General features: G+C 44.0%; 2 protein-coding genes across 8 annotated transcripts; both read right to left on the reverse strand.

Moving 5' to 3' along the window:
• Window positions 1-260: 260 nt before the first annotated feature.
• Window positions 261-16682, reverse strand: PGBD1 (piggyBac transposable element derived 1). 4 transcript variants are annotated; one of them, XM_081247559.1, is made up of 8 exons: window positions 15160-16682; window positions 14438-14589; window positions 12635-13044; window positions 11106-11262; window positions 7197-7285; window positions 5513-5642; window positions 4777-4873; window positions 261-2112 (listed from the first exon to the last, which is right to left on the reverse strand). In XM_081247559.1, exons 3-8 carry the CDS (start codon window positions 13028-13030, stop codon window positions 555-557), a joined length of 2427 nt encoding a protein of 808 aa, XP_081103685.1. In that variant the 5' UTR covers window positions 13031-13044; window positions 14438-14589; window positions 15160-16682; the 3' UTR covers window positions 261-554. The 4 variants fall into 4 exon arrangements, with proteins under 4 accessions (XP_081103685.1, XP_081103684.1, XP_081103683.1 ...); XM_081247558.1 differs by having other exon boundaries at window positions 14419-14589; XM_081247557.1 differs by lacking the exon at window positions 14438-14589.
• Window positions 16683-18309: 1627 nt separating this feature from the next.
• ZSCAN26 (zinc finger and SCAN domain containing 26) lies at window positions 18310-27821 on the reverse strand. 4 transcript variants are annotated; one of them, XM_081247564.1, is made up of 5 exons: window positions 27693-27821; window positions 25880-26030; window positions 24334-24729; window positions 23817-23934; window positions 18310-20298 (listed from the first exon to the last, which is right to left on the reverse strand). In XM_081247564.1, exons 3-5 carry the CDS (start codon window positions 24661-24663, stop codon window positions 19397-19399), a joined length of 1350 nt encoding a protein of 449 aa, XP_081103690.1. In that variant the 5' UTR covers window positions 24664-24729; window positions 25880-26030; window positions 27693-27821; the 3' UTR covers window positions 18310-19396. The 4 variants fall into 4 exon arrangements, with proteins under 4 accessions (XP_081103690.1, XP_081103689.1, XP_081103687.1 ...); XM_081247563.1 differs by having other exon boundaries at window positions 24247-24729; XM_081247561.1 differs by having other exon boundaries at window positions 24244-24729; window positions 27693-27819.

Genomic DNA, 27821 nt, shown 5'->3' on the forward strand with positions numbered 1-27821 from the left:
TGTGCTCTAGAGCCCGCAAGCCACAACTACTGAGCCCATGTGCCACAACTACTGAAGCCCGTATGCCTAGAGTCCGTGCTCCGCAACAAGAGAGAGAAGCCACCACAATGAGAAGCCCACGCACCATAATGAAGAGTAGCTCCCACTCGCCGCAACTAGAGCAAGCCCCTGCGAAGCAACGAAGACCCAACGCAGCCAAAAAAAGAAAAAAAAAAATGGCATTCCCCAGAGAAAACTACCAGGAAAAAAAGGAGGCAGGATTTCATTCTTTAAATGCACAAATTAATCAATTCAATTCAACTAATAAAGGAGTTCCCACGTTTGATATCAAAACTAGACCTAGAAAAAGATACCAATAGATTTCAACATTTTTACAGATCATTAACATTGTTATAACAGTTTTTGAAACTCTACATAGATTTTTTAAAAGAAATATTAGTCAATTAATAATTTCATTGTATACATACATCAGGTTTGCTTTGGGTACAATCTGATGTGTAGTTGTGATTTTTCTGTGTCTTACTAATGTCTGCATTGTAGCTGTTTTACCTGCCTTAATCTGACATATTTGCATTATGTGCCAAGTAGAAATGGGCAACATCCCTCCGAAAATCCCCGAGTTCTAGAGAGGCACCTGGGTTACAGGCTCTGTGCAGGTGCCATGCATTGCTCATGGCTACATCAATCATGTAGCTCACCAAAACTGAGTACCATTTCTTGCCTCTTATTCTCACCCTATATTTGGAAATGATCTGTTCCATTTTAGCTACGCCTTCCCTGCATTCATCATACAGTTTCACTATGGAAGGTTGACTTATCTGAGGGATCTCCTTGTCATCAGCAAAACAACATATCTCATTGACTGGCTCTATGCCAACAGCGTTGGAGCACAGACTGATAATACCATCACCATGCCAATGACACAAAATTATCTCATCATTTTCTTCTACTCGGAAATCGAAATACCCCTTCTTCATTTTTTTCATATGTTCTACACTCACCAGGGGACATTTTTCAGTCCTGTTCTCACGAATTGTTCCTGTTGCCCTCACCCCTTTCTTCTTCAAGGCTGACATCAATTTGACACTTGTAAAGAAGCTATCAAAACACAGGTGATAGGGATATTGACCTCTCTCTAAAAGAACATCAGCAAAATTCATCACTAGATTTCCACCTAAACCAAGATCAAGATCCTTACCTGCCATCATAGTTGACTCTTCTTGATAGGGCTCAAACCAAACCAGATAACCCTGTGTGGTTGTACCACACCAGACTTTATAGCCAATTCTAATAGGTTTCCCATTCAGGAATTGGTCACTATCAAAGCACTCACACATTGTCTTATCAAAACAATAGTATTCTTCAAGGGGAGCATACAGGAGAAAATTTTTATTCATTTGCTTTATGAGAGGCCTCAATTTTGTAAACTTATCATTTTGATCTAGGTGGCTATTATCTGCAAAATGCAGGTATGAGAAAATCAATTCAAATCTGTCCCTTCTGATTGAATCTCTAACCAGATTCTGATCGGCATCAGACATTTCCCAATACATTCCCCTTCTGGGACGCCTCACAAGGCCACTCAAAAGCAGGACACCAAGCACACACCTCATTTCCTGAACTGTGACTTCCAAGTTGACATTTTTCTGAGAAGCATAATTGTTGGTTTCACTGACAATCAAGTTGAATGTTTCATCATCAAAAAATAACTCAAAGAGCTCCACTGGGTTCAACTTTTCACTCTTGAGATTCAAAAGTCCAGAATCCAGTGCTGACCAGCTTGGAAAGTTGGGTTTAATGTCTCTTTTAGTCCAGTTCTTCTCTGGGATGCTTGACACCTTTGGTCTTTTTGGAGGAGGCTGAGTCTCAGGCTCGTCATCCTCTTCCACATCTGAATCACCAGAAAATGTGAGGCCTTGGAGCAGTTCACTCACTCGAGCTTTGTCTTTTTTTCTCCCTTTTCGGGTAATGTCTCCTGCAGCATATTCCAGGGATGAGATGTGCATCCGAGCCCACAAGTCAGCAGGGTGACGGTCCTTCAGAGTGTTCGAATGTGCAACTGTCCTTTCAGCAGGAACAGGGGTACTACAAGGGGCCTGGGGTACACAATCTCTGGGAAAGAAAAAAGAACATATGCTATAAAAATTCTGTCTCATTCACTGATACAGGATAAATCCACTGACGCCTAAGGATGCTTTTGTGGGGAATACTTCCTTCTCACTCCTCATGTTTCCATGGAGAGGGCTTTGGCCAGACTGAACATTTCTGGCCTCTTCCCACTTCCCACTCACTCCTCATGACTTAACTAATTGTTGAATCTGGGAGAAAGAACTGGGCTGTCCTCTTTAGAAGCCAGTTGCAGACATTCCATGTTCCTTTTTCCCCCAAGATGGATCAGGAAGGCCTATGCGGGGGTAGGGTCCGCTGTCACTATGCGGCCACTTAGCTCTGCCTCTGAGCGGCTTTATCAGTCTAGCTTCTGTCAGTCATAAAGCAGAGGTTTCCAGCATCATCTGTTTTACTCCTGTGTCTCTATCAATTGGTTCTGAATTTGGACAAGGAAATGGGTTGTTATTTACTGAGCCCCCTCACCTCTCACAGAATTTCTGAACATGGAACAATTTAGCCTCCCCTAGTTCTGCATTCATCTGGTGGACACACTGTTTCTGGGGAGAAACAAAAGAGAAACTCAAACTTATTGCCCTTGGACTGATTTTTATGCAGTTTTCAAGGAACTAGGCTAAAGTTACTACGATGAAAAGTATTATTTTACACAAACTTCTTTAATTCTAGAAATGTGCATTTCATTTACAAATGTCCTGTTGGTACATTAAATTAGACCAATTTAAGAAGACATAAGGGAGGAAAAAGCAGTGAAAAGAGTATGTTGTAATATAATTTACACTATATATACTTATTTGTTTGCTTAGAGCATTTATCATCCTGGGTGTCTTTAATGTCTGCATGTATGATCCATTCAGTAGATCCATCTTAGAGTTCCCTGACATCTTCAACTTCCGGGGCCCTCCTTGAATCCTGTCACTACACTGAACTTTCCACTGGTGAAAACTGAACTCCAAGAGCTCATTCTAGCCTCCTCGCACTCTTGTCCCACAACACCTGTTCTTCCATCTCACTCTGACTCCTCCGTTTCCTCCTGCTTTTACCTCCCTTCCTATTCTGTCTAGACCTCGTGATCCATCATCACGTGAGTCCTTCTCTTGCCAGGATCATCAATCACCCTGCCCCAGTGTCCTTCTGTAGTGGTGGGCCAGCAAAACTCAGCACCAGATCAACCCCATCCTTAGTCTTCTCTGTTCCTCACCCAGGAGTGAGTAGTGCCAGAGAAATCAAACAACGAGGTAGACTGACACTGCTAAATATGATGGTCTCCAAAACTCAGCTAGTTACTCAACACTGCCCAGAAATCCTTCTCATGTCCTCTCGTCCCTTTCTTCCCTGTTCCCCACAAGAGGTATTTCATCACTCTTCTCAAATCTACCAGTCTATCTCCAAACATGACTTCTTTTCCTACTCCAAAGAGGACCCGGAATTTTTCAAGCAGAAACTTGGTTTTTTTGTTTGTTTTTGTGGTACGCGGGCCTCTCACTGTTGTGGTCTCTCCCGTTGCGGAGCACAGGCTCCAGACGCGCAGGCTCAGCGGCCATGGCTCACGGGCCCAGCCGCTCCGCAGCATGTGGGATATTCCCAGACCGGGGCACGAACCCGTGTCCCCTGCATCGGCAGGTGGACTCTCAACCACTGCGCCACCAGCGAAGCCCAGAAACTTGCTCTTTAAAATGATCCTCTGGGACGTCCCTAGTGGTCCAGCGGTTAAGACTGCGGTCCCAGTGCAGGGGGCTGTATCTGACAGACACAACAGCAGGTTCCTATTCTCCAGTTATAACTGAGCTAAGTCAGAGTGTTCTTTCTCTTACTTTAGTGCAGCTTGGCTCGGACTTCACCAGCTTTATGAAAGATCTTACTTCTCTTCTTAGGCTTCAAGACATCTCTTTTAACTGAGATTTAGCTCCCTGTTTCCCTAAGATGAACAAATGTCAATAAGGAGAATCCTCATCCCCTGCCCTACTCTTCAGTGTAATTATTGCACGCTGTTTCCTTTTTCTTCTTTTCTCACTTCTCCAAGGAGTTAATGGCCTCACCAGAACCCAACCTTTGCTCATGATCCGGTCCCTCTCCTTCTGCTTTAGGAACACCTATGCTAGACATTCATTGCACAACCAACACTCATTAAACACCCACTACTATCTTTAATTTGTCCTTCGTCATCAGCTACTCTCCTTTTAATTCTTGCTCAGGATCCTCCTAATGGAGGTCTAAGATACCCTACCTGTCTTCCCTAAGTCCTCTTCCAGGTCTGATGATATTTCTTTCTTAACCATCGTGGCAACAAATGTTACCTGCAGCCCTCACTCTCTTGTCTAAGTCCTCTGCTTCTCTATCTTCTTCTCTTTCTGGCTTCAGTATCTGTAGCCCCACGACATAAGGGAGCCAGGGGAAGAGTGATCAGGCAAGGTAAACTGAGTCAGAGAGGATTCTTGGAGGCAACTGTATACCAACTGGAAGTTTTGTATAATTATGATACACTGACAGGTCACCTCCTTGGCGTGGGACCTCCTATGATCACAGAAGTGAGTGTTACTCTTTCTGTATTATTCCAGGGAAGCAGGCTTTTACCAACTGGTTTCTCTGGTTTCATTTCAATTTCTTCTTACATTTGTAGGATTTGTTCTACTTAGGACCATGGACACTCACCTGTTGGGTATTCCTGAGACCTCAGCACCTTGTTCCATTTCTTCAGAAGTTTCTTGCTTTGTGTTAAACAATCCATCTTTAGTTACAACTTCTTCAGCTAAAATAATATGTTAATAATTTAAATGTCATTTGTTGCCTGAATCTAGAAAAAACAATCTCTAGGGTAAGGAACAGGATGTTCCAAATTAAAACAAACAAAAAATCAACAGGTGTACCAGGAGTGCAGTCACAACAGTCCTAAAAATGTGGCAGAGTACAGGAAGATAGTAAGAAAGGTCAATTTGCAGGGGAGAGTATCTAACAGGGCAAAGCATATTTAAAGAAAATTACACATAGACAGTAGTGTTCACAGAGAGTGAAGAGAACTTCCTCTGAGGTAAAGAAGGGATCAGGCAGAGGTGTTTGTGGAACTTTCAGGTATTAAGGGATGTCTGAAAAGGACAAATTATATGGGACCCTTGAAAAGGGAAGAAAACAGGGAGCAGAGGAGGAGATGTTGAGGGAATCGTGATCAGAGGAGATGACAGCAAGACTCAGTAGTGATTAGCAACAGAAGGAGATAAGGGCATTGGGAGGGGTTCAGAATGGCGGGGCTGAGAGGAGTGTGGAAGCAGAGCCAGAAGAAGGGGAAGGAAGGGTGAGGGCATGTAGGAAATGTGGGTTCGCAAGGGCCGAGTCAGGGTTAATGATGGGAAAGGTGAGCACAGCTGGGGACCAGCCAGAGGCCTGTCCTTACCCATCAGACTGATGTTTGTAACCTTCTCCCGAGCCGAGTTTCCACAGAGGTTCCTCTGGGGCGGACTCAGATGTGGCCACTCCTCTGGGACAGGAGCCTGGGCTGCTGCTTCCTCAGTCTTCACTGATGTCTAAAAAGGCAAAAAATGGCCTCTTAGTCTTCACTGTGGTAAGGATAAGGGGTCCAGGTGTGAAGGGTGTTGAATACCACACTGCAGACCAGTCGTACCAAGCCAACCAGCAGGGGCCTGCTCTCTCCGAAGGTCTAAGGGACGACTGTCCTGCCTCTCTCTCAGCTTCTGGGGGTTGTCAGCAGTCCTGAGTGTTCCTTGGCTGGTAGATGCATCACTGCAGTCTCTGCCTCTGCCGTCACATGGCCTTCTCCCTGTGTGTCTCCCTGTCTTCACATGGCCTTCTTATAAGGACATCGACCGTTGGATGCTGGGCCCACCCTCCTCCAGTAGGACCTCATCTTAACTTGATTACATCTACAAAGAATCTATTTCCAAATCGGATCACAGTCATAGGTACCTGGGGTTAGGACTTCAGTATATCTTTTCGGGACACAACAGAAGCCATAACTTCATCTTAGCTCTACTTCAATTAATGTTATTTTTCTCTTTCTCTGGCTGGTCTTTCATTATTCAACTCAATGCTAGTTTCATTCTACTGTCCACCCACATCTCTGCCCTTTCATTTTCCTAGCCTTTTGATCTTCTTATTCCTCCTTAATTCAAACCTAATGATTACACATCAGTGCAAACGTTTAACTACTTTGTTATTTCTTGGTGTGATCATGTCCAAACATTTGCATTTTTGAAATACTTTTTTTTAATAAATTGCTTTTTGTTTCTCCATTATATAGCATTTTAGATAATTATCTTGATTTAAATATACATATAGGTAAGTTTTACTTGCTATACATTTCTTTTCAGGAAGGTGAAGCATTTGTTAAGAACAGGAGGCACTGGGTCTGATAGGATTAAGAACGAATTAAAAGTCACAGAATGAGGAAAGGACTCCATGAAGACCCTGTTCTTGAGGAAACTGACTCAGCAGCAGAGGACTTAAATAGGAGACTTAAATATTTTTTAACTAAATGACTAGGAAAATGATTGGACCACTAAGAGAATAAGGGGGAAAAAAACCAAGAGTCTATTTTGTGAAGATGTGAAGTTTTGCCTTGGATACACAGAATTTCCATTATCATCTCCAAATATTAATTGGGTATGTGCAGAACACTGGGACTATAAAGTAACATGAGGAAGAGTACTGCTTCTCAGACTGGGGGGAGAAACCAGAGACCCCCTCAAAAGATAAAACATCAGTCACTGAGCATCAAATGAGTAGAGGCACTTTCTGAAACCAAGGGCCTAACTCTGCCCCTTATTCTCATACCTTGAGATCTGGATGTGCCTCCTGCATACAGTATGGAATGAGGCCACTGCATAATCTATATGATCTATGTGCGCTCCCCGGATCACATAATCTATGTGATCTATGTGAGCTCCCCGGATGAGGCATAAATGGTCTGTGATATTCTGTGACAAGGTGAAGGCAGAGGGACCGTGCCACCTGAAAGGCTCCCAGGGTGAGCAGTGTGAGGCAAGAGAAGGGCAAGGGATAGGTGGTCGAGGGAAGGAGGGCTGCTACTGAGGTTTGCATAGCCCGGGCACCATGCTTACCTGGGACCTGGCTGAGTTAAACCCCAGTACTGCTGCCTGGTCTCTGGGATTCTCTTCCTGAGGAGGGGCTGGTCCCTGGGGAGCAGGCCCTGTGGAAGGAGGAGACAAGAGTCCTGAATGAGACACAATGGCTTTTAGGAGAGAGCCCTTTGTGGGCGACCCAGACCCCAAATCTTCTTATGTTTGTTAAACATCCAGGAACTAAGATACAGATCTTACGCTAGAACATCATATCTGCTTTCATTCTGTCAGAATTCTAAAATTCTAAAACTTTAGGGTCCCTACCCACAAAATAAGTGGTGTTTATGAACTCATGAGGTGATCTACAGTGATGCACTTTCACGTTCATAAAGAAAAATTAGAAATCATTGATGAAAATAAGGAGAGGGAAGGCAGAACTTGGTGATAAAGGAAACATTAACCAGAGAACAAAGAAGAAAGAAAAGAAGTGGAGAACAGAGAGAGAAGGCAAAGGGGAAACAGGAAAGCAGATAAGAGGAAGATGAAAAGAGAAAATAAAGGTACAAAAAATAGAGTTGATAATGGGGGAGGCAACGTATGGGGGGAGGCAGGGGGTAGATGAGAAATCTCTGTACCTTTCTTCCCATTTTGCTTAACATAAAACTGCTCTAAAAAAATAAAGTCATACATGTACACCTGAAACTAACACAACATTGTAAATCAACTGTACGTCAGTAAAAAAAGTAACACACACACAAAAATAGTCATACATACATACATAGAAGAAATGCTAACCGTGAGCTAGGAGAACTTTTGAGAATCTGCCACACTGGAAACTGTAACAATAATTCAGACAGTCATAATGATTGCAAGGTGCCAGGCACTGCACTGTTACTTAAAAAAATTCTTTCCAATTTCTTATCTGTACAATGGGGAGAACACAGTCTACTTTACAAGGTTAATGAAGATTGAGGCAACATAAAAACTCTCTGTAAAAGCCCTCTGTAAATTGTAAGGCCCCACACAAGGTAATGTATCACTATTTTTCAAGATGGCAACAATATAAGGAGCCCAAAATTACTAAATGAAGAGTACAGGGGATAATTCTAACCCAAAATAGAACATAGTACCACTTTTCCTTGCTCCAGACCCAGTGGATCACTGGAATCTTTTTGTTGCTGTTGTTTCATATCTAGAGCAAATAAGGCTTGCTAGGAAAATAAAATAGCCTTGCCCCTGATTCACTGTTACTACCTTACCTCCCCACAATGCATACATGCCAAACACCCAACAGCGTAAAAAGCACAGTGTAAAGCAGGTCTGCTGTCAGAGAAAGGGCTAAGCTGAGGAGGGACAGGATGGCAAGAGAGAATGGAAGGGGGCAAAGGTATAATGCAGTGAGGGAAGAGATCAACAGCAATGAGAAATTTGAGAGAGCAAAGGTCAGATCAGATGCTGTGTTTGCCTCTTATAATCCTCCTGAGGTGGAAAAGCATTAGGGTTAAGCCTGGGAAGAAGGCGGAGGAATGTTTTCAAACATATTAAAGTTCACTACAAATACCACACTGATCTGTTGCTCTATATCTCTGCCAAAGACAGAACAAGAGAAAATGGGCTTAAGTTTCAATGAATAAAATGATCTCAAGATCTTTTCTACTTCTCCGTCAACATATCGAAAATTTAACAATGTGTCTGACCCTAAGAATCAATCACACTTGAGCATTAAGAGACTGGCAAAAATAAAGTACTCAACAGTTTTCATTTTAAATCTAGTGTTCCATGACAGGTGAGAATGATATACTATATACACACAAATAACACAGTCACTATAAATCATATTTTTGATTTTAAAAAAAGGCTTCAATGGCACCCAACTTTTTAATGATAAAGTCCAAACCTCTTGGTCTGAATTTAAACACCCCATAAAATGGCCCCAACTGACCTTCCCATTCCCCCCACCCACTCTTTCCCCTAAACAAACCCCATCCTCCTGTCATGCTGGTTGACTTATTACCCCATTGAAAATACTAGCAGGAGAGGAGGGAATGCAGGTAGCCTGGGAAACTGATCTTCAGTTCATTTGGTCGCAGGTATCCTGGAGAAATGTGCTTGGGTTACGACTAGTAGGCAGGGAGGCCCTTAGCCAGTCTCCAGAATATTTGGGAGGGCCTAAGAGGGTATAAAAAGCCCTTGAGAATGACAGGGTGTGCTAACTAAAGGACAACAGAGCATCCTGATTACACACACCACAGCAGTGGCGCATCGCACGGGGACCTAGAGAACCGAAGAAGCCCCCCCCTCCGCCCAGTAGATACTGCTGGGGTCCAGTTCCGTGAGCCAGCTCATGCTCACACGGAAGAATCTTATATCCTATGACCGCTGTTATCTTTCTGTCAATTACCATCACCATTCTGACAAGTACCTCCATTTTCATTACCCCCTCCCCCTCCACAGTCAAAATGAGATGAAACTGATTTCATGCATGTTCATCATCTCACAGGTAGATGGGAATGCTCACCCTATGCCTGCTCCACTGCAAATCCTCATCTATCAAGGCTCAATGCAGGCTCATGACTCCAGGAAAGCTTTCCCAACCCCAGGGCCGTAAGGCTCCCTACCATCTCTAAACTTCTTCACGTAAAACATTTGGGCTTCATGTCATGGTGGTTTTTTTTTTTTTTTTTTTTTTTTTTTTTTTTTGCGGTACGTGGGCCTCTCACTGCTGTGGCCTCTCCCATTGCGGAGCACAGGCTCCGGACGCGCAGGCCCAGCGGCCATGGCTCACGGGCCCAGCCGCTCCGCGGCATGTGGGATCTTCCCAGACCGGGGCACGAACCAGCGTCCCCTGCATCGGCAGGCGGACTCTCAACCACTGCGCCACCAGGGAAGCCCCATGGTGGTTTTTAATAACCAAAGAAATAAGACAGAACTATCAGTCAAGTAAGTAGGGAAATATCAAGTTCTATTTATGCTCCAATGGGTAAATATCACAAGTAATCTGAGCCTCATACATTTTCTTTTATTTCCCTTGAATGTTCTCAAATCATTTATTATATGAACCATTTATTCTGCACTTAATATCAAAATATCAGTATTCACAGATCACCAGTGTGGTGACTGTAAACCAATGTGGTAAATCATGAAGTTGTGTGCGTCATTTTGTACGCCTTTTCTAGGGAAGAGAGTTAATCCTTCTCAATAAATTCTGGGGGAAAATGATAGCATCCCTCACCACAAAGGTTAAAAAACACCGCACTACGGAGTTCTGAGGTCTCCTTTTTGAACGATCTGTATACTTCTGTGTGTTCTCAAGCCATCTGCAAACTGCAGGCCACAGACTTTGCCTTCTTTGCATGGCCTATCTTACTGCACACAGCTGAAATATAACCAATAGCTGGGATGGATACGGAAAGTGAGAGAGCCATGCACACAGGAGGGTACACTCCAAGTGCAGGAAGGAGAGAACCTGTTTAAACCTAAAGCTGTATGTAAATTACTGAAAGATTAGAGGCAGGGAGGCTACTGAAGAAAATGTTACCATGGGAAAAAGACAAATTTATGGAAAGCTACCAAGTAAATGTTTAAAATATTCACAAGTGTAGAATTAGAAATGTGGAATAGAGATATATAGTAAAGAGAGAATCTTGGTCAGAAGGTCACGTGACTTAACTCTGCCTCTGTTGACCCTGGTCAAGTCACTTAAACTCTGAGTTTTGGTTTTCCTAACTATTAAGGGTGTTGGATGAGAAGATCTTAGATTTCTAACATTTTACAATTCCAAATGTTTTTAAAAGTTTGCTTAGGTATAGGGCTAACAAGCAAACAAAAAAAAAACAAAAAAAAACCCAAAAAACACCCCACAGATAAACAAGCTTTTACTTAGAAGGCCATGCACCTGCCAGCGGCCTGCTCCCAGTGTCCTTACTAAACTCACCCTCCGGCACTCACCACTCACTTCTTGGGTGACCTCTTGGTGGGGCTCTGGGGGTTCACACTTCAAGGTGGTTACCCCAGGCAGTAGCTGGGGCCTCTGACACTCCAAAGAGGTTCCTTGATATTCTGTCACCGGTAGGTGCATGTCCTGTCCCTGAGTGTAGACAGAAGCCTGGGGACAAAAGGTTCACTTTGAAAAGGCGTCCTGGGGTGGGAGGGAGACGCAAGAGGGAGGAGATATGGGGATATATGTATACATATAGCTGATTCACTTTGTTATACAGCAGCAACTAACACAACATTGAAAAACAATTATACTCCAATAAAGATGTTAAAAAAGAAAAGAAAAGAAAAGAAAAGGCATCCTGGTGGGAACTGGACCGAACAGCAGTCAGGGATATCCTCAAGGGAACACCAGACAAGCCCCATTTAATCCTTAAGCAGCAGCAAGTAAGACAGAGTAGCAAGACAGAGACATTCACTCATTTGGCGAATATGGACTGAATGCCTACTAAAAGCCAGGCTCTGTTCTACGTGCTGGGGATATAGTGGCAAAGAAGAGACACAAGACAGGCAAAGATCCCTGCCTAGAAAAACAAAACAGAAACCCGGACGGATGCTTAACTAGTGGGTGGAAGTTCATTGAGAAATAGGATATGTACACTGTCTCAAAATGTCTCCCACAGATTTCTTATTAATTACAAAGGGGAAAATGGTAACTTTACAGTAGAGAAATCTGACAGATACCACCTTAACCTCATCAGTAATGGGACAGTCCATCACCACGTACCTCCTGATGTGATGCACTGAGGAGACCACAATGTCACTTCCGTGGTATTCTAGCCAAAATGCACAACCTGGGTCTTATCATGAGAAAATACAAGGCAAACCCAAATTGAGGGGCATTCCAAATAATAACTGGTCTGTACTCTTCAAAAATGTCATTGTTATGACAAAGGAAGACTGAACAACCTTTCCAGATCTAAGAAGACTGAAGAGACGCAACTAAATGTAATGTGTGATGCTGGACTGTATCCTGGATTGGGGCAAAACTGTCATAAAGACTACTACTGGGCTATCATGGCTGTATCTAAACAAGGACTACTGTTGAGGTGACAGTGTCATCAAAATTTTAATTCCCCAAAGCTTGATTGTATGTATTCTGGTTATACAAGAGAATATCTTTCTTCTTCAGAAATACACACCGAAGTGTTTAGAGATCAAGGGGTATGGTATCTCCAACTAACTCCAATCTCAAATGGTTCAAGAAACAAAATGTGTGAGCCTGTGTGTGTGTGTGTGTGTACACACATATATGTACATATACAGAGAGAGAGGGAGCACGTGCTCGCACACGAGAGGGGCACATCCTGTAACAAATGTTAACAACTGGTGAATCTGGGTGAAGGGTACACAGCAGTTCTCTGTACTACTCTCCCAAAACTTCTGTAAGCTGTAAATTACTTCAAAGTAAAAAGTTAAAACTTAACAGACAAATGTTCGCCATTATTTCTCCCAGGCCACCACGCACATTCTCTTCCCACCTGCTGTCCTGAGTCTCCTGTGTCTTTCTCTAGATCCTCCAGCACTGTCACTGCATCTTCCCCGCTCTCCAGAGGATACGCCTGCACCCAGGCCTGGAGCTCCTGGGGCAGGATGGTCAGGAACTGCTCCAGCACCAGCAGCTCCACGATCTGCTCCTTGGTGTGGGTCTCCGGCCGCAGCCATTGATGGCAAAGTTCTTGGAGCTGGGCCAGAGCCTCCCGGGGCCCGGTTACCTCCTGGTAGCAGAACTGCCGGAAGCGCAGGCGGCAAAGCTCCAGTGTGTGGGAGCTGCTCTCCTGTGAGCTGCACACCTGCTCCCATGTGGGATCTTCCTCCTTCACTTTCACAAGGCTGTCTCCATTCTCAGGAGTGGGGCCTGGCGAAGCTTCATCCATGTTGACCTTAAAGGCTAGAAAAAAGGTTCACTTAGCTGAGGTCTATGCTCCAGAACTGTTTTTCCAAATGCACATCTGAAGCATAAGAATTGATCAGTAACATAAAAATTATAAGAGCTTCAAAACTCTATGTAACAGGGCTTCCCTGGTGGCGCAGTGGTTGAGAGTCCGCCTGCCGATGCAGGGGACACGGGTTCGTGCCCCGGTCTGGGAGGATCCCACATGCCGCGGAGCGGCTGGGCCCGTGAGCCATGGCCGCTGGGCCTGCGCGTCCAGAGCCTGTGCTCCGCAATGGGAGAGGCCACAGCAGTGAGAGGCCCGCATACCGCAAAAAAAAAAAAAAAAAAAAAAAAAAAAAAACTCTATGTAACATACTTATATTTTTGTCCCCACTCTAAGTGATGCTCAAAATCTGAGGCTTCTTGTCAATATTATCAGTGAAATTAATCAGAAGTCTACCTTGAATCCTAAGGGAGTTGAGCCCAGAGGTAAGGGATGTAAGGTAAGGGATACCAGGGAAGAAGGGTTAACAGTAAGAATGCTTGAGCAGCTTATACTTTAGATGGAGGGAAGGGATAATTTGATCCATGGAAGAGCCAGACGGCTGCCTTTATGGACAGATTAATATACTCTTAAAGTTCATCTATCTCTGCATATTTCTCACAGAATACTCCACCTTAAATGTAGGTGAGGTAGACTGTTTCCAAAGCCTCCATCCCCCAAAACCTGTTATGATGAGATTTTGTCACTTTTCTCATCATGAGGTAGAGTCTACTTTTCCTTCCCTTGAGTCTGTGCTGACCTGTGACTTGTTTTAACCAATAGAATATGGCAGAAATGACAATGTAAGAGGAAGTGCTCTTGTAGTGCCAGACACACAGCCATGAGACTTCCATGCTGTGAGAAAGCCCAAGCTAGCCATGCAGAGGTCACGTGGAAGAGAACCACGGAGCCCCAGCTGGAGCCCAGCTGATTGACCAGCAGCCACATGAGTAACTCCAGTAATACTGCCCAGTCAATCCATAGAATCATAAGAATAAGCTGAGGTTGTTTTAAGCCACTAAGTTTGGGGCTTTATTTTTTTATGTAACAATAGATAACAAACCGTAGAAATACTTCAACTTCTGTTTCTCTTCTCACCTGTTCCTTTTGTGATCTCAATTAATCAAAATTCAATATGTCTCTATTCTAAGAACACTTAAATCTCTGTCTGGCTCTGACTTGCCTTTCGTATTCCAAACTCACATCTTGGGCCTCTCCTGCACTGTAATTTCAACACATCCCAAACTGAAATCAGAGTCCCCTCCAAGCTGCACTCACTCTGTATTTTTCAGTTTCTACTGGCATCACCACCACCTTCCATGCATTCAGGCTCAAAACCAGCTTACATATATTATATATAATCACCAGGAGTCCAGTCAATTCTTCCTCCACAACGCCTCTTGCAGCAATTCCTTCCTTTTTACTCCTGCTTTACGATTTACATTCACTATTACAATAATTTTCTGTGTGGTATTCCTGCCGCACCATACACTGCATCATCACTGGATCGGTATTTCCTAAAGCACAATTCGAAACATATTCGATACACCTGTCCCACCAAAAAGCGGGTTTCAACTGCTCCTAGGTGAACTAAATTCAAACTCCCCAAAACATTTCTGGAGCATAGACCTCAGCTAAGTGATCTTAACTGAGTTTGACTTGTGTGTTTGTCACTCGATAAACATTTATGGAGCACGTTATTTTCCAAGCATAACGCTAACCCCATAATAAAAGACATAGACCCTACCTCCAAGAAAGCCATCGTCTTCCCAAATGCCTCGTAACACTGCCAGCTGATACTCAGATTTGTTCCACCAACCTTGTACTTTATGGCCACGACCAGTCTTCTAACGGTATATTCCCAAGGCCCCGTGCAAATGCCACCCCCAAACCTAATGTACAGTCTTCTGTCCTCTGAGCCACTCAGGTGGAGGGTGTTCCCATGGAAAAGTGAGCCCAAACCTGCCTCACCAACCCATTTCCCTCTCCAACCCGCATTACAGATCACACCCCGCATCACCACCACCACCCCTGCCCCTTGAGGACAAGGGTTTATCTTTGCATGACCTCAGCGAGCCCGGGCTTACCTGGTATTCAACAAATACTGGCGGACGTCCTGCCGGAGGCACGTAGAAGTACTGGGATGTCGGTAGCTGGGACCTGCGACGGGCCCAGAACGCATCTTACTGCGATTGCCCCCCAGCTCCTAGCGCTTGGCATATAGCGGGCACTCGGTGAGTGTCTAATGGCTGGTTAACGGACCAGAAGTTCAAGGAACATGCACAACGAAGACGTGGCCGACCCAGTGAAAAGCCCCACCGGAGGGCGGAGGCCCGGCTCTCCACAGTCGGGAGGAGCCAGTCGCCTGCCCCCGCAGGGTCCGGGCGTCTGCCGCTTCCGGCCGTCGGGACTCGGGGGCAGATTTCCCCTCCCGCCGTGCGGGCAGCCGAACCTCAGCCCGGCCGGCTCCATGCCTCTCTAGGAATGCGGCCGCACGTCTCACTGGTGCGCCTGGCGGACCCCCGCAGCCACCGCCCGCCCTGCTCAGTTGCTGAGTCCCCACCAGGCCATGGGGATGTTCCCAGCCTGCCCCTCATTTTCGCAATCATTTCAATTAAAAACCAACTAGATGATGAAGACAAAACTGAGTTTCTGTCTTTAGAGTCCTCACAGGCTGCTGGGGGAACAGATGAATAAAGATTACAATACAGCAAGCAGCACAAATTTTAAAAACTTAAAATATACAGATCATATATATACAATTAAAACACAAGGTGCATAGAAACTATAAAATGAAAAGTATCCCACTCCCCAGAGTTAACCATTGTTAATATTTTGTATATATCTTCCCAGGACGCTAACAGCCACATAGTAGCACTCATTAAACATCTGTTTAATAAGTATGTATTTTAAACCACCTCTGGCATCACAACACAATTTTGCACCTTATCTTTTTCAGTTAAGAAAGCTTGGAGATCTTTCCATACCACTTTATCTTTTAATAGCTAATTAGTATTCCATTGTACGGGTTAATTTACGTAACTATTCCTACTATATTTTTTCTTTAAGTAGAGAACACCATTGAATATCTTTACATGGTTTTATGAGTATATTTCTAGGGTAAATACTACACACTGAAATTTATTTGTCAAAGGGCATGTGCATTTAAGTTTTGATATACAGCTCCCTTATTTAATTTTTAAGGGCACTGCTGTTTAAGAGTAAAAGGAGACTCTAATAGAATAATTCAGCCAAGGTGAACATGGCGGTTCAAAATCAGAATTAACATGTTACTTACCAACCAATTAACATGTGAAAAGACTTTCAATTTTGACAGTAAAACTGTTCTTTAAAAACTCTTTAAAAAGCAGACGCAGGGACTTCCCTGGTGGCGCAGTGGTTAAGAATCTGCCTGCCAATGCAGGGGACCTGGAAGATCCCACATGCTGCGGACCAACTAAGCCCGTGCTCCACAACTGCTGAGCCTGCGCTCTAGAGCCCGTGAGCCACAACTACTGAGCCCACATGCCACAACTACTGAAGCCCATGTGCCTAGAGCCCGTGCTCCGCAACCAGAGAAGCCACCGCAATGAGAAGCCCACACACCGCAAGGGCAACGAAGAGTAGCCCCCGCTCGCCACAACTAGAGAAAGCCCACGCGCAGCAACGAAGACCAATGCAGCCAAAAATTAATTAATTAATTAATTAACTAAAAAAAAAAAGCAGACCCAAACAGAAATGGCTGATCAGTAGAAGATACTGCTGCAATACGGTTAGTCTTCCTGGACTTCTGCTCTCTGAAAAGATTTTTAACTGCCTTTTAGGGTGTCTAGGATGTCTTACATTGCAAGCAAACCACCAATTAAGATCTGTTATAACATTTGCCCTTTGTTCAATGTTTCTATAATTTTCAGGAATAAATAAGGAAAACACGTTATTTAAATATATCTGTATCCAAAATTTTGCCCAGGTGGTTATGGATCTGCCCCAGGGTACGGATGAGAACACCATTTCCTTTGGAACTGTAAGGAAGAATTAGGTTAAGGTGTCAATGAACTTAGAATGCTTATAATACCTATACGATGGAATCATCATGAAAAGAGAAAGCCAAAATAAATTTTCCAGATATTTAAGGTATATATCAATTCTTCATACTTTGAATCTTTTAATTTTTACTTTTTAATGAGAGTAATAAAGATACTCCATGTTCTTTCCTTAAACTGAACAGAGAATCAAATAGATTTAAACTACGACATGGAGCTAAATGTTTAGGTACTAACCTCAGCACACCCCTCAAAACTCTTGGAAAAATCCGTTATCAACTTAATTTTACTCATAAAGACAGAATAAAGACACATACCTTTATGGCTTCCTAAGCAATGGAATATGACTGACTTTCCATAAAATTCTTTAATTTCTCAAAAAATTACAGCTGCCCCTCCTGCTGACTTGGTCCTCCTCCAGATAATGGTGTTAACTGTTGCTCTGCTCAGCTTGCACCCACTCAGATCCGAGTGGGAAGTGGGCCAAAGACTCCTAAGTGCCAGGCACCTCCCTTGTGGCGCAGCGGTTAAGAATCTGTCAATGCAGAGGACTCAGGTTTGATCCCTGGTCCAGGAAGATCCCACATGCCGTGGAGCAACTAAGCACATGCCTACAGCCCATGTTCTTCAGCAAGAGAAGCCACCACAATGAGAAGCCCACCACTGCAACAAAGAGTAGCCCCCTCTCCTCAACTAGAGAAAGCCCACACGCAACGGAAGACCCGACACAGCCAAAAATAAAAATAAAAATATATATCTATATCTATAAAAAAGGCCCCTAAGTGCCTATTTCAGCCTTCACTCTCCCCTTTACTCTTAGTGTCAGAAGCCTGATTTTCAGCTGGGCATCCTGCAACCCAGGATAAGACACACTTTCCAGCTTCCCTTTTCTAAGATTTGGCCTATGATACAACCGCTGAAGTGATTTACAGGAAGGCTGCTTAAAGGGAGCTGACTGACCAGGAGGAGTCTCTTTTGTCCTTCCCTTTTGTCCACATTTTGCACGTGATGGCTGGAGCTTCAGCAGCCATCAAGGATGATGACCTTAAGGAATGATGGCATGAAAGGCAGAAGCTGGGTCCCTAGTGATGTCATGAAACCACCTTACCAGTGCTGGACTGCTGTCTCTGGCCTTTACTGTTTAAGAGAAAAATGAACTTTTATTACATCATTCCCACTTTTTTTTAAAAAAAAAAACTATATTCAGCTGAACCAAAACCTCAGCAAAACATGAGGGCTCACTAGTCTTCCCACTCACGTGACAGAGTGAGAAGTACCCCAAGCAGCTACCACCAATCAGCAAGTGATGTTTATCATCCTGGTGACATATTCAGAAGTGGACTTCCCTAAGGTTCCTATTCTTCATCATTACCATGACATTTTGGCATTCACAACATGAAGATCATGATCTCTTCCAAGCTGATTTTCTGATTTGACTTTCAAAATTCCAGAACAAGCAGCATTTTAAAATTCTGTCCTCAGTATTAAAGGAAAAAAGTCCAATTTCTTTCCCCATTTATTGAAGCTTCTATGCAGCAGCCACTATACTGACACTGGAGTTATGAAGTAAGACAGTTGTTACTTGGATTAATTCAGCCCAGTTCATTCAAATGGCTTATGAAATCTCTTCCATAGTCTAAATAAAACCTTACTCTCTAACTTGAATCAATGAGGTATTATGGCAGGGATGGGGCTGCGAAATAGTAAAATTAGATCATCTTTGCTTTCCAAAATGTTGATTGGGGGTGGGGAAGGAGGGGATAATGTTAGGGACAGGCAGGTAGTAAAACCAGTGGGTGAAAATGTTCACCATTAACCTGTGCTTTAAGATACCTTTGAGTGTGATATATTTCCAAACATCACTGGTTTTATTTTATAGGAGTCTGTTGCTGTAGCATATGCAAAAATATCAACCTGCTCTTTTTCTGTTTAAGCCTGTAAATCTGTGGACACTTGACTCATTGCTGACTTAAAGCCCTCACTCAATCATGAGGCTCTCTACTACTTGGAGATGCATAGCTATGCATTTAGCATGCTAAAGGCTCTGAGAAGTCCTGCAGTAAAGAATGCTATTTACCTTTGATCCCCCAGGGTCTAGGGTCAAATTACTGTGGCCCAAAGCTGACTACAAGGAAAATGAAGGAAAGAGAGAGGAGGCAGATAGCCTCCAACTTGGTCCCCAAGAGTTCTCTGCCAGAGTTGGCTAGAGTGACTTTTCCTAAAGTGCCAGCTTGATTGTTAATGTACTGTCTCTGATGGTCCATAAGGAGAGGACACCTCATCAAGCCAGTTTGTCTTTGTGGTGATATCTCTGATGTTGAAAAAGACCTGACCTCTGCCTGAAGGCTTCTCCACATTCATTACACTCGTACGGTTTTTCCTCATTGTGGATTCTCACGTGCTGAGTAAGGTGTGAGTTTAGTCGGAAGGCTTTCTGGCATATAGTACACTTGAAAGGTTTTTCTCCAGTGTGAATCCTGTGGTGTCGAATAAGGTCTGAGGTCAAACTGAAGGCTTTCCCACACTCATTACACTGATGGCTTTTGGAGTGGCTGTGGATTCTCTGATGGTGGGTGAGGAGCAGGGCCTGACTAAAGGTTTTCCCACACTCCTTGCACTCACAGGGCTCCTCCTGACTGTGAATTCTCTGGTGTCGATTAAGGTGAGAGCTGCGCCGAAAGTTCTTTCCACAGTGGATACACAGGTAAGGTTTCTCTCCAGTATGGATTCTGAGATGTTCCAAAAGGCCTGCATTCTGGCTAAAGACTTTTCCACACTCCTTGCACTGATAAGGCTTCTCGCCAAGATGGATTTTCTGATGTCTGACAAGGTGTGAACTTCTCTGAAAGGTTTTCCCACACTCATGACACTGATGACCCTTCTCTCTAGAGTGGATTTTCTGATGTCCAGTAAGACTAGAACTCTGACACACTTCAGATTCACAGAGCTTTTCTCCCCTGTGTGAACCTTCATGCTTAATCAGGTCTGAGTGCTGGATGAACCCCTCCCCACATTCTGAGCATTTATAGTCAGTCTTCTCCTTGGCCTTGGCCTGTTGCCTATCCAAGTTAGAGTCCTCATAATAAGCCTCTTTGGGTTCAGATATTTTCCCAGATGATTCCACTCCTCCACAGGAGTCTGTCTCTATAACCAGCTTCCCGTTCTCAATCCTTGTCTCCTCACCTGAAACATTAAATATACACCACCAGTTACTTGTTTTTTGGTGCTTAGGGAAAGGAATCTACAATTAGGAGGAAAAAAATTGAATCAAGCCATGTGTGCAAAGCGGAAATGCTGTGGGTGCTGGTGTTTGCATAGAACATACATGGAATGATACATAAGAAACTGTTTAACAGTGGCTGCCTTTGGGGGATTATGGTGAGAGGCAACTTATTTTAAATGGTTTGAGGTTTATCATGTGATATGCACATCTATACATACATACACACACACAGAAGTTAGCAAGCAAGCAAACTGTCATAAAGGGCATGGCTGTATGTTCTTGATAATGGCCTCATGTGGAAAATTAGAAAGCTAGGTCAACTGAGTACCCTGGGGCCAGTAAGAAAGGGCTAGCACCAGAAATGAAGAAATAAACTGGAAATGAAGACATGCAGATGTGGTGCCAATTTTATCATGATTAACTGTGTAATCTTAGGTAATTCCTCTGGGCTCAGTGTCCTCACCAATAAATCAAAAACACTGGGCCACAAGGCCCTGAGGGTAACATGAAGTCCACAAAAATGTCTTAGCCTTTCCTGATCTCCTTGGACAGCAGTAACTGCTTTCCTGTGTGGTTCAATGGAGCTATTATATCTCAGTGCTGTAATAATTTGCTTATATGTCTGGAACATAAGACATATAAGCAAATTATAACAATGTGCACTGAATAAAACCTTAGCTCAGACACACAAGGAAGAGGGTGAGAGGGAACAGTAGATAGGATAAGTCTTTTAAGTCCAGGAGCCTGAAAGGGGGTGCAAAGTCAGAATGAGAGAGTAAAAGGGGAGATGGATGGAGAAAATAGAAGAGGGAGCATCTAAGCAGCACTCATAACAAGCAAATGAGGGTTACCCGGTGTAAGCAAGATAAAGGCAGCAGATCATTTAAAGAGTGAGAGTAGATGAGAAAGTGAAGGGTGTGGGAAGGAGACATCAGGAAAGTAAAAGCACATGTGGGAGAGGGAAGATTAAAAACATGTACTGTGTGTAAAGGCCTTTTGCAAGAGGATGAAGTAGCCTCCATGGGGGAGGGAGTGAGAGTTAAGGGATGAGAACAAGAAAGGTTCTTTTCCAGTGATTTTATAATGACATACACAACTAAAAGGGGAGGCAGGGGCCTCCAAAACTGAAAAACAACCTGAACTTGAATATAAAATAACGGGGCTTCCCTAGTGGCGCAGTAGTTAAGAATCCGCCTGCCAATACAGGGGAAATGGGTTTGAGCCCTTGTCCAGGAAGATCCCACATGCCACGGAGCAACGAAGCCTGTGCACCACAACTACTGAGCCTGCGCTCTAGAGCCCACAAGCCACAACTACTGAGCCTGCACGCCACAACTACTGAAGCCCGCGCACCTAGAGCCTGTGCTCCGCAACAAGAGAAGCCACCGCAATGAGAAGCCTGCGCACCGCAACGAAGAGTAGCCCTCACTTGCCGCAACTAGAGAAAGCCCGTGTGCAGCAACGAAGACCCAATGCAGCCAAAAGTAAATAAATAAATAAAAGAAGAATATAAAATAACATTTTCAACAGATCTACAGGGTAAGGAACAGTTTCAAGAATCTACTATTGCTAAATCTACTTTTCATACTTAAACACCCATCACTGATTACATGGCATAAATTCATTTCTGCAAGGCTGTTTAGAAAAGGTAGGCCTCTCTCTTTCAGCGACTTTACTCAGAAAGCTTCCAGAAGAAGAGGACTTTTGAAGCAGACTCAGAAATTGAGCAGGGGAAGTAGGTAGTAGGTAAAAGCCTTTAGAATTGAAATCAGCCATTCATCAAATAGACATTTACTGATGGTCTACTCTAGTCCAGGGACAGTAGCAGACTCAGGAAACAAAACAAAGCCCCTGCCCTTTTGGTCTGGTGGGAGAAAAAGAGAAGTAAACCAGCAACTCTAATATAATACAATCAGTTCCGTGGTAGGAGAAAACTTGGAGCTCTAGCAGCAGAGGTGGGGAAACTGATCCAGACTTGGAGAAATTAGGGAAGGACAAAGAAAGTGATATCTAAGCTAGGTCCTGAAGAATGAGTAGGAATTAGCCAGGGAGAGTGAGGAAAAAGTATTCCAGACAGAAGAGGAGCAAATGGGAAATGGAATGCAACTCAGCATGAGGGGAACACACAGTGTGAGCAGGTGGGACAAAGGGCGATTAATTGTCCCAATGTGTCTGGGACTGAGGGGTTTCCCAGCACGTGCAACAGCTGGAGCTAAAAGTCTCAAGCAAATCGGAGCAAGCTGGTGATGTTAGTGGACATGGGGCTGCAAGGTCTGCAAATGCCAGAACATGCCGTGTGAGGCCTTTGTTAAAGGCTATTGGGAGTCACGGAAGATGGTGGGTTCGTTTTTATTTTTTACTTTTTATTATAGAATTTTTCAAACATCAAAAAAAAAAGTTGAAAGAATAACATTACTTAGCTCACTGAAGGGCTTTAACGAGGAGAGCAACATTAATGAATGTGTTTAAATAACAGAGAATGAACAGGAGGTAATTTAACTTCAGTGGAAGCACTAAAATGACAGACAGTAAAACAAAAAGAGAAGCAGGGCTTGTATCAGACTGGAAAGAGGAGAAAATGAAAGGGATAGAAATTAGAAAGAGAAATTCACAGTCAAAGAAAATATGGTGGAGCAAAAAAAAATAACTCAGGCAACATTTAGAAGTAAAAGACAGTAGTCGTTTACAATAATTTGCATGTGGTAAGAAAAAATGAGTAATGAATCATGTGGCTGGAATTCTTTGCCTTGGGTAAGAAAAAATGAGTAATGAATCATGTGGCTGGAATTCTTTGCCTTGGGTAAGAAAAAATGAGTAATGAATCATGTGGCTGGAATTCTTTGCCTTGGGTAAGAAACTAGCACTCCTTTTTTAATTCACTCCTACAGTAATGGGGAGAAGAGGAAGGTTATGGTCTACACAGGAGAAGCATTCAGTTTTAACTGAACAAGAAAAACCCCAGGGCTTCCCTGGTGGCGCAGTGGTTGAGAGTCCGCCTGCCGATGCAGGGGACATGGGTTCGTGCCCCGGTCCGGGAAGATCCCATATGCCGCGGAGCGGCTGGGCCCGTGAGCCATGGCCGCTGAGCCTGTGCATCCGGAGCCTGTGCTCCGCAACGGGAGAGGCCACAGCAGTGAGAGGCCCGGGTACCGAAAAAAAAAAAAAAAACCCAAACTAGAAACATCCAAAGACAGAAACAAGGATTAGGGAAAAAGGAAATGTCTGGGGTGATGGAAACTTTTATATCTTGACTGTGGTGATTATTAGACAAGTACAATTATTTCATGTTTGTGAAAAGTCATTGGCCTGTACACTTACAAAGAGTGAATTTTACTGCGTGTAATTTACACCTCAGTAAACCTGACTCAAAACAAGAACAAGACGCAAAATGCCAAGGGTGCTGAGCAGGGCCTCGGGTGCGAGGGGACCACGAAGCCCATCACATCTCACATGCAGGAAGATGCAGTCTACTTCTTACCCTTCTGTCTCTTGGGCTTGGGAATTTCACCCTCAGGCTGGACCTGCAGCTTCGGCACTGCTTTCACAGGGGCTGTCTCCTCCACAAGCATTTTCTGTTTCTTTGCCTGGTTTGGGTCCTAGGGATGATTAGGTACACATGGGTTTAGGAGGAAACTGCTGTTCAGAAAAACACTTCAATGTTAGAAAAGAGAGCAAAGAGAAACCACAGAAGGGCAAAGAAAAGAGGCTGGAGAAGCTGGAGCACATTCAGTTTCCTCCCAGCAGAGACAGGTAAGGCTGAGGTAAGACCTTCAGCGATGAACAGCCAGACTGAAAAGAAACTGAACCAAAGCTTAGCGATTCTCCCACTAGTGAGCTCACGGCCACCGCTCTGGCCAGAGGTCTCAATTTCTGCTTTCCTACAAAAGAGCACATCTGACCCTTACCACCTGTTGTTCTGTTCCTCCCAGTTCTGGCTGCAAATCCTCCAGTACAACAACCACATCTTCCCCCCTCTCTGGGTGATGCTCCCGCACCCGGGCCTGCAGCTCCTCGGGCAGGATGGTCAGGAACTGCTCCAGCACCAGCAGCTCCAGGATCTGCTCCTTGGTGTGGGCCTCGGGCTGCAGCCACTGTCGGCAGAGCTCCCGGAGCCGGCTCAGCGCTTCTCGAGGTCCTGTGGTCTCTTCATAGCGCAACTGCCTGAACTGTTTGCACAATGGCTCCTGCCTGAGGCCTGCGCCGTTTCCTTGCAGCTTGACCCCCTGCTCCCGAGGAGAGAGGTGATCCTCCTTCACTAAGTGGAGTCCCTCCTTCTTCAGATTCAGAGGAGCCGGGGAAGGAGTGGTTACCAATGCTGTCGCCATGTCCAGCTTCAGACTGCTCTCTCTGTTCTGGAGAACTTTCTTTTGATGGCCTCCTCAGGGATACCCCTGAAAATGTAACAACAAGAATCACAAAAACAGTAATAGTATAGTAGTAGTAATGATAATAACAACCATAGCAATGCCCCTTTGTTGGGTTTATACATTTCCAATAATTACTATCCATTTTTTTTCTCTCTGAAACAACCATACAAAATGAGAAGACTGTTTTACAGAAGACTGCCAGCTAACATAGCAGGAATAACAGATTTGAAAAAATCACCATTTTGTAGCCCTTGAGGAAATAACTGTTTCAATCAAGGACCACAAATGGGTGAAATCATTGGGTGAAAGGAGTAGGGGGAAAGGACAATCTCATAGTCTCAGAGAATCACCACACTGATTGCTTATGAATTACAAGGGGAAGAATGGAGCTATCTGGCAGTCACAAACTTAATCAAATGAAACCTAGTAACACCAACAGCAAGACAACTGACCTTGTGCCTTATCACTTATGTAGCATTTTTACTAAAAGTATTTAACATGAATCTAACAATGAGGAAACTTTCAGATAAATCCAGAATGTCCAGAATGCAGCTTCTCTACAATAGGCATGTACTCTTCCAAACAATCAATATCGTGAAAATAAAAAGAAGGTGTGGGGAAGGTATTTTTCTAGATTAAAGAGATACAGCAAAATGCAAAGTGTGAAATTTGCTCTTAAGTTAAAAAAAAAAAAGATACAAATATGTTTTGAAGAATTCAGAAATCTGAATATGAATAATATATATATGCAAACTATGGCCCAGCAGACCAAATAGAGCCCAAAGGCTGTTTTTTTTTTTTTTTTTTTTTTTTTTTTTTTTTTTGGCTGTATGTGGGCCTCTCACTGTTGTGGCCTCTCCCCTTGTGGAGCACAGGCTCCGGACGCCAGGCTCAGCGGCCATGGCTCACGGGCCCAGCCGCTCCACAGCATGTGGGATCTTCCCGAACCGGGGCACGAACCCGTGTCCCCTGCATCGGCAGGCGGACTCTCAACCACTGCGCCACCAGGGAAGCCCCCAAAGGCTGTTTTTGTACATAAAACTTTACTGGAATACAGCCAAATCCATTTGTTTAGATACTGTTTACATCTGCTTTCACAATACACTGGCAGGACTGAGTACTTGAACAATGGTGCACTGACCCCTGTGTAGTCAACAATCTGTGTACTACTTACTATTTCTGCCTCAAACACAAAGGAACTGGTAGATGACCAAGGGTAGGAAGCTGAAACAGCCTGGACAGGATCAGTATTCAAACTCTAGTTCTTTTGACTCCACATATTGTGATCTCTAATCAAACACAAACTTTTCCCCACACTTAAAGATCTGTAAAATGAAAACACAGGTATTGATACAATTGATATATTTATTGAAAAAATCCACACATAAGTGGACCCATGCAGTTCAAACCCTTCTGTTCAAGGGTCAACTGTAGTTGCCATAGAGATCGTATCACCTGCAAAGCTCAAAACATTTATTATCTGGCCCTTTACAGAAAAAGTGTGTAGATCTTAAGAGTTTTCTCAGGTGGTCACGTAAGAGAATATCCTTATTCTCAGGAGATGGTACTAAAACTTACTTTCAAATGTTTTGGGGAGGGGGGATCATAGGGGGCGGTAAGTGGAGAGAGAACACAAATGTAGCAGGAAGTTCACAGCTGCTGCTATATGAGGGGTATATCGTATTAATTGTACTACTCTTTCAAATTTTCGGTAGATTTGAAAATTCTCCAAATGTTGAGAGGGGAAAAAAGACACAAAATGAGTAAAACTGCTTGTAGGTTCATTAATTAAAGCCAGTATCAGAATTAACTAAAAGAATAGACGGATATTCATAACTCATCTCATTTACAGATTGTCTACAATGTGCCAGACTCTCTTAGTTGCTGAGACACAGAGATAAAAGAACTCCGATGCGGCCTTGTGAATACAGAGGACTGACTGTAAAGTTATACTCAGATTTTTGACTGCACTAGGGGTAGGAGCCCTTAACCCCGGCATTGTTCAAGGCAACGGAACTCTTAATGAAAGTGAAAAAAAAGTCTGCGAAAATAATGATTCTTAGACAGAAAATAAAAATGGTTAATTTTATGTGACAACTTGACTGGGCCACCGAATACCCAGATATTTGGCCAAACATTACTCTCGTGTTTCTGTAAGGGCGTTTTTGGATGAGATTAACACTTACATCAGTCGACTGAGTAAAGCAGATAGCTCTCATTAATGTGAGTGGGCTTCATCCAATCAGTTGAAGGTCAGCATAGAAAATAAAAAAGGCTGACTTTCCCCAAGTAAGAGAGAATTCTCCCTGCCTGACAGCCTTCAAACTGGGACCGGCTTTTTTCCTGCCTTCCTACAGTCTGTTCTCATCATGAGTTCCCAGCTGTAGATGCTTTAAAACATGTCAGATGTTTTTCCTTTGCTTAAAATTTTCCGACAACTCTTCACGCCAAGAAATGACCAAATTCCTTACATAATACAATGCCCACTTTTTCTACAGGCCTCCTCCCACCCCCCAATCTTTCTGATATCATCTTCTACACACTTCCCCCTTATTCACTGCGCTCCAACCACTCTGGTCTCCCTGCTATTCCTCGAATATGTTAAGCAAGCTCCCGCTTTAGGGCCTTTGCACTTGCTGTTCCCCCCTGCTTAGAAAATTCGTACCCCCAAAGGCCACACAGATCTTTTAACCTCCCTCAGGTTTCTGCTCAAATGTTACCTTCTAAGGCTTACCTTTAATAGGTATTTAAAATTGAGCTCAGTGGATGAAAAATATGCAGCAGAAGGTTGTGCCCCAATAACTAGATCCACAGCATGATTCCCCTCCTAGGGCCCAGGATTGACACCTCTCGCCCGCCCCCGCCCCAAGTCCACACGGCCCCTCTGTCGGGTAAGGCTACCCTGCACTTCCACCCTCAGGGAATCAGTTAATCCCCAGCCCACGGGCTGCAGTTCCTCCCCAAGGTGGGGCACAGTCACCACTCACCGCTCCGACGACCGGCAGGAAGGGCCAACCGTTCTCAAGCCCCGTCTTAGCTCTTTACTGATCTCCGGCTCTCGCTCCGCGGTTTACTTTAGCGTCGCTCTAGGACTGCGGGAGGACCGCGGCTCTATG

Source organism: Mesoplodon bidens (genome assembly GCF_964165515.1).
Source record: "Mesoplodon bidens genome assembly, chromosome: 10".
Classification (NCBI taxonomy): Eukaryota; Metazoa; Chordata; class Mammalia; order Artiodactyla; family Ziphiidae; genus Mesoplodon; species Mesoplodon bidens.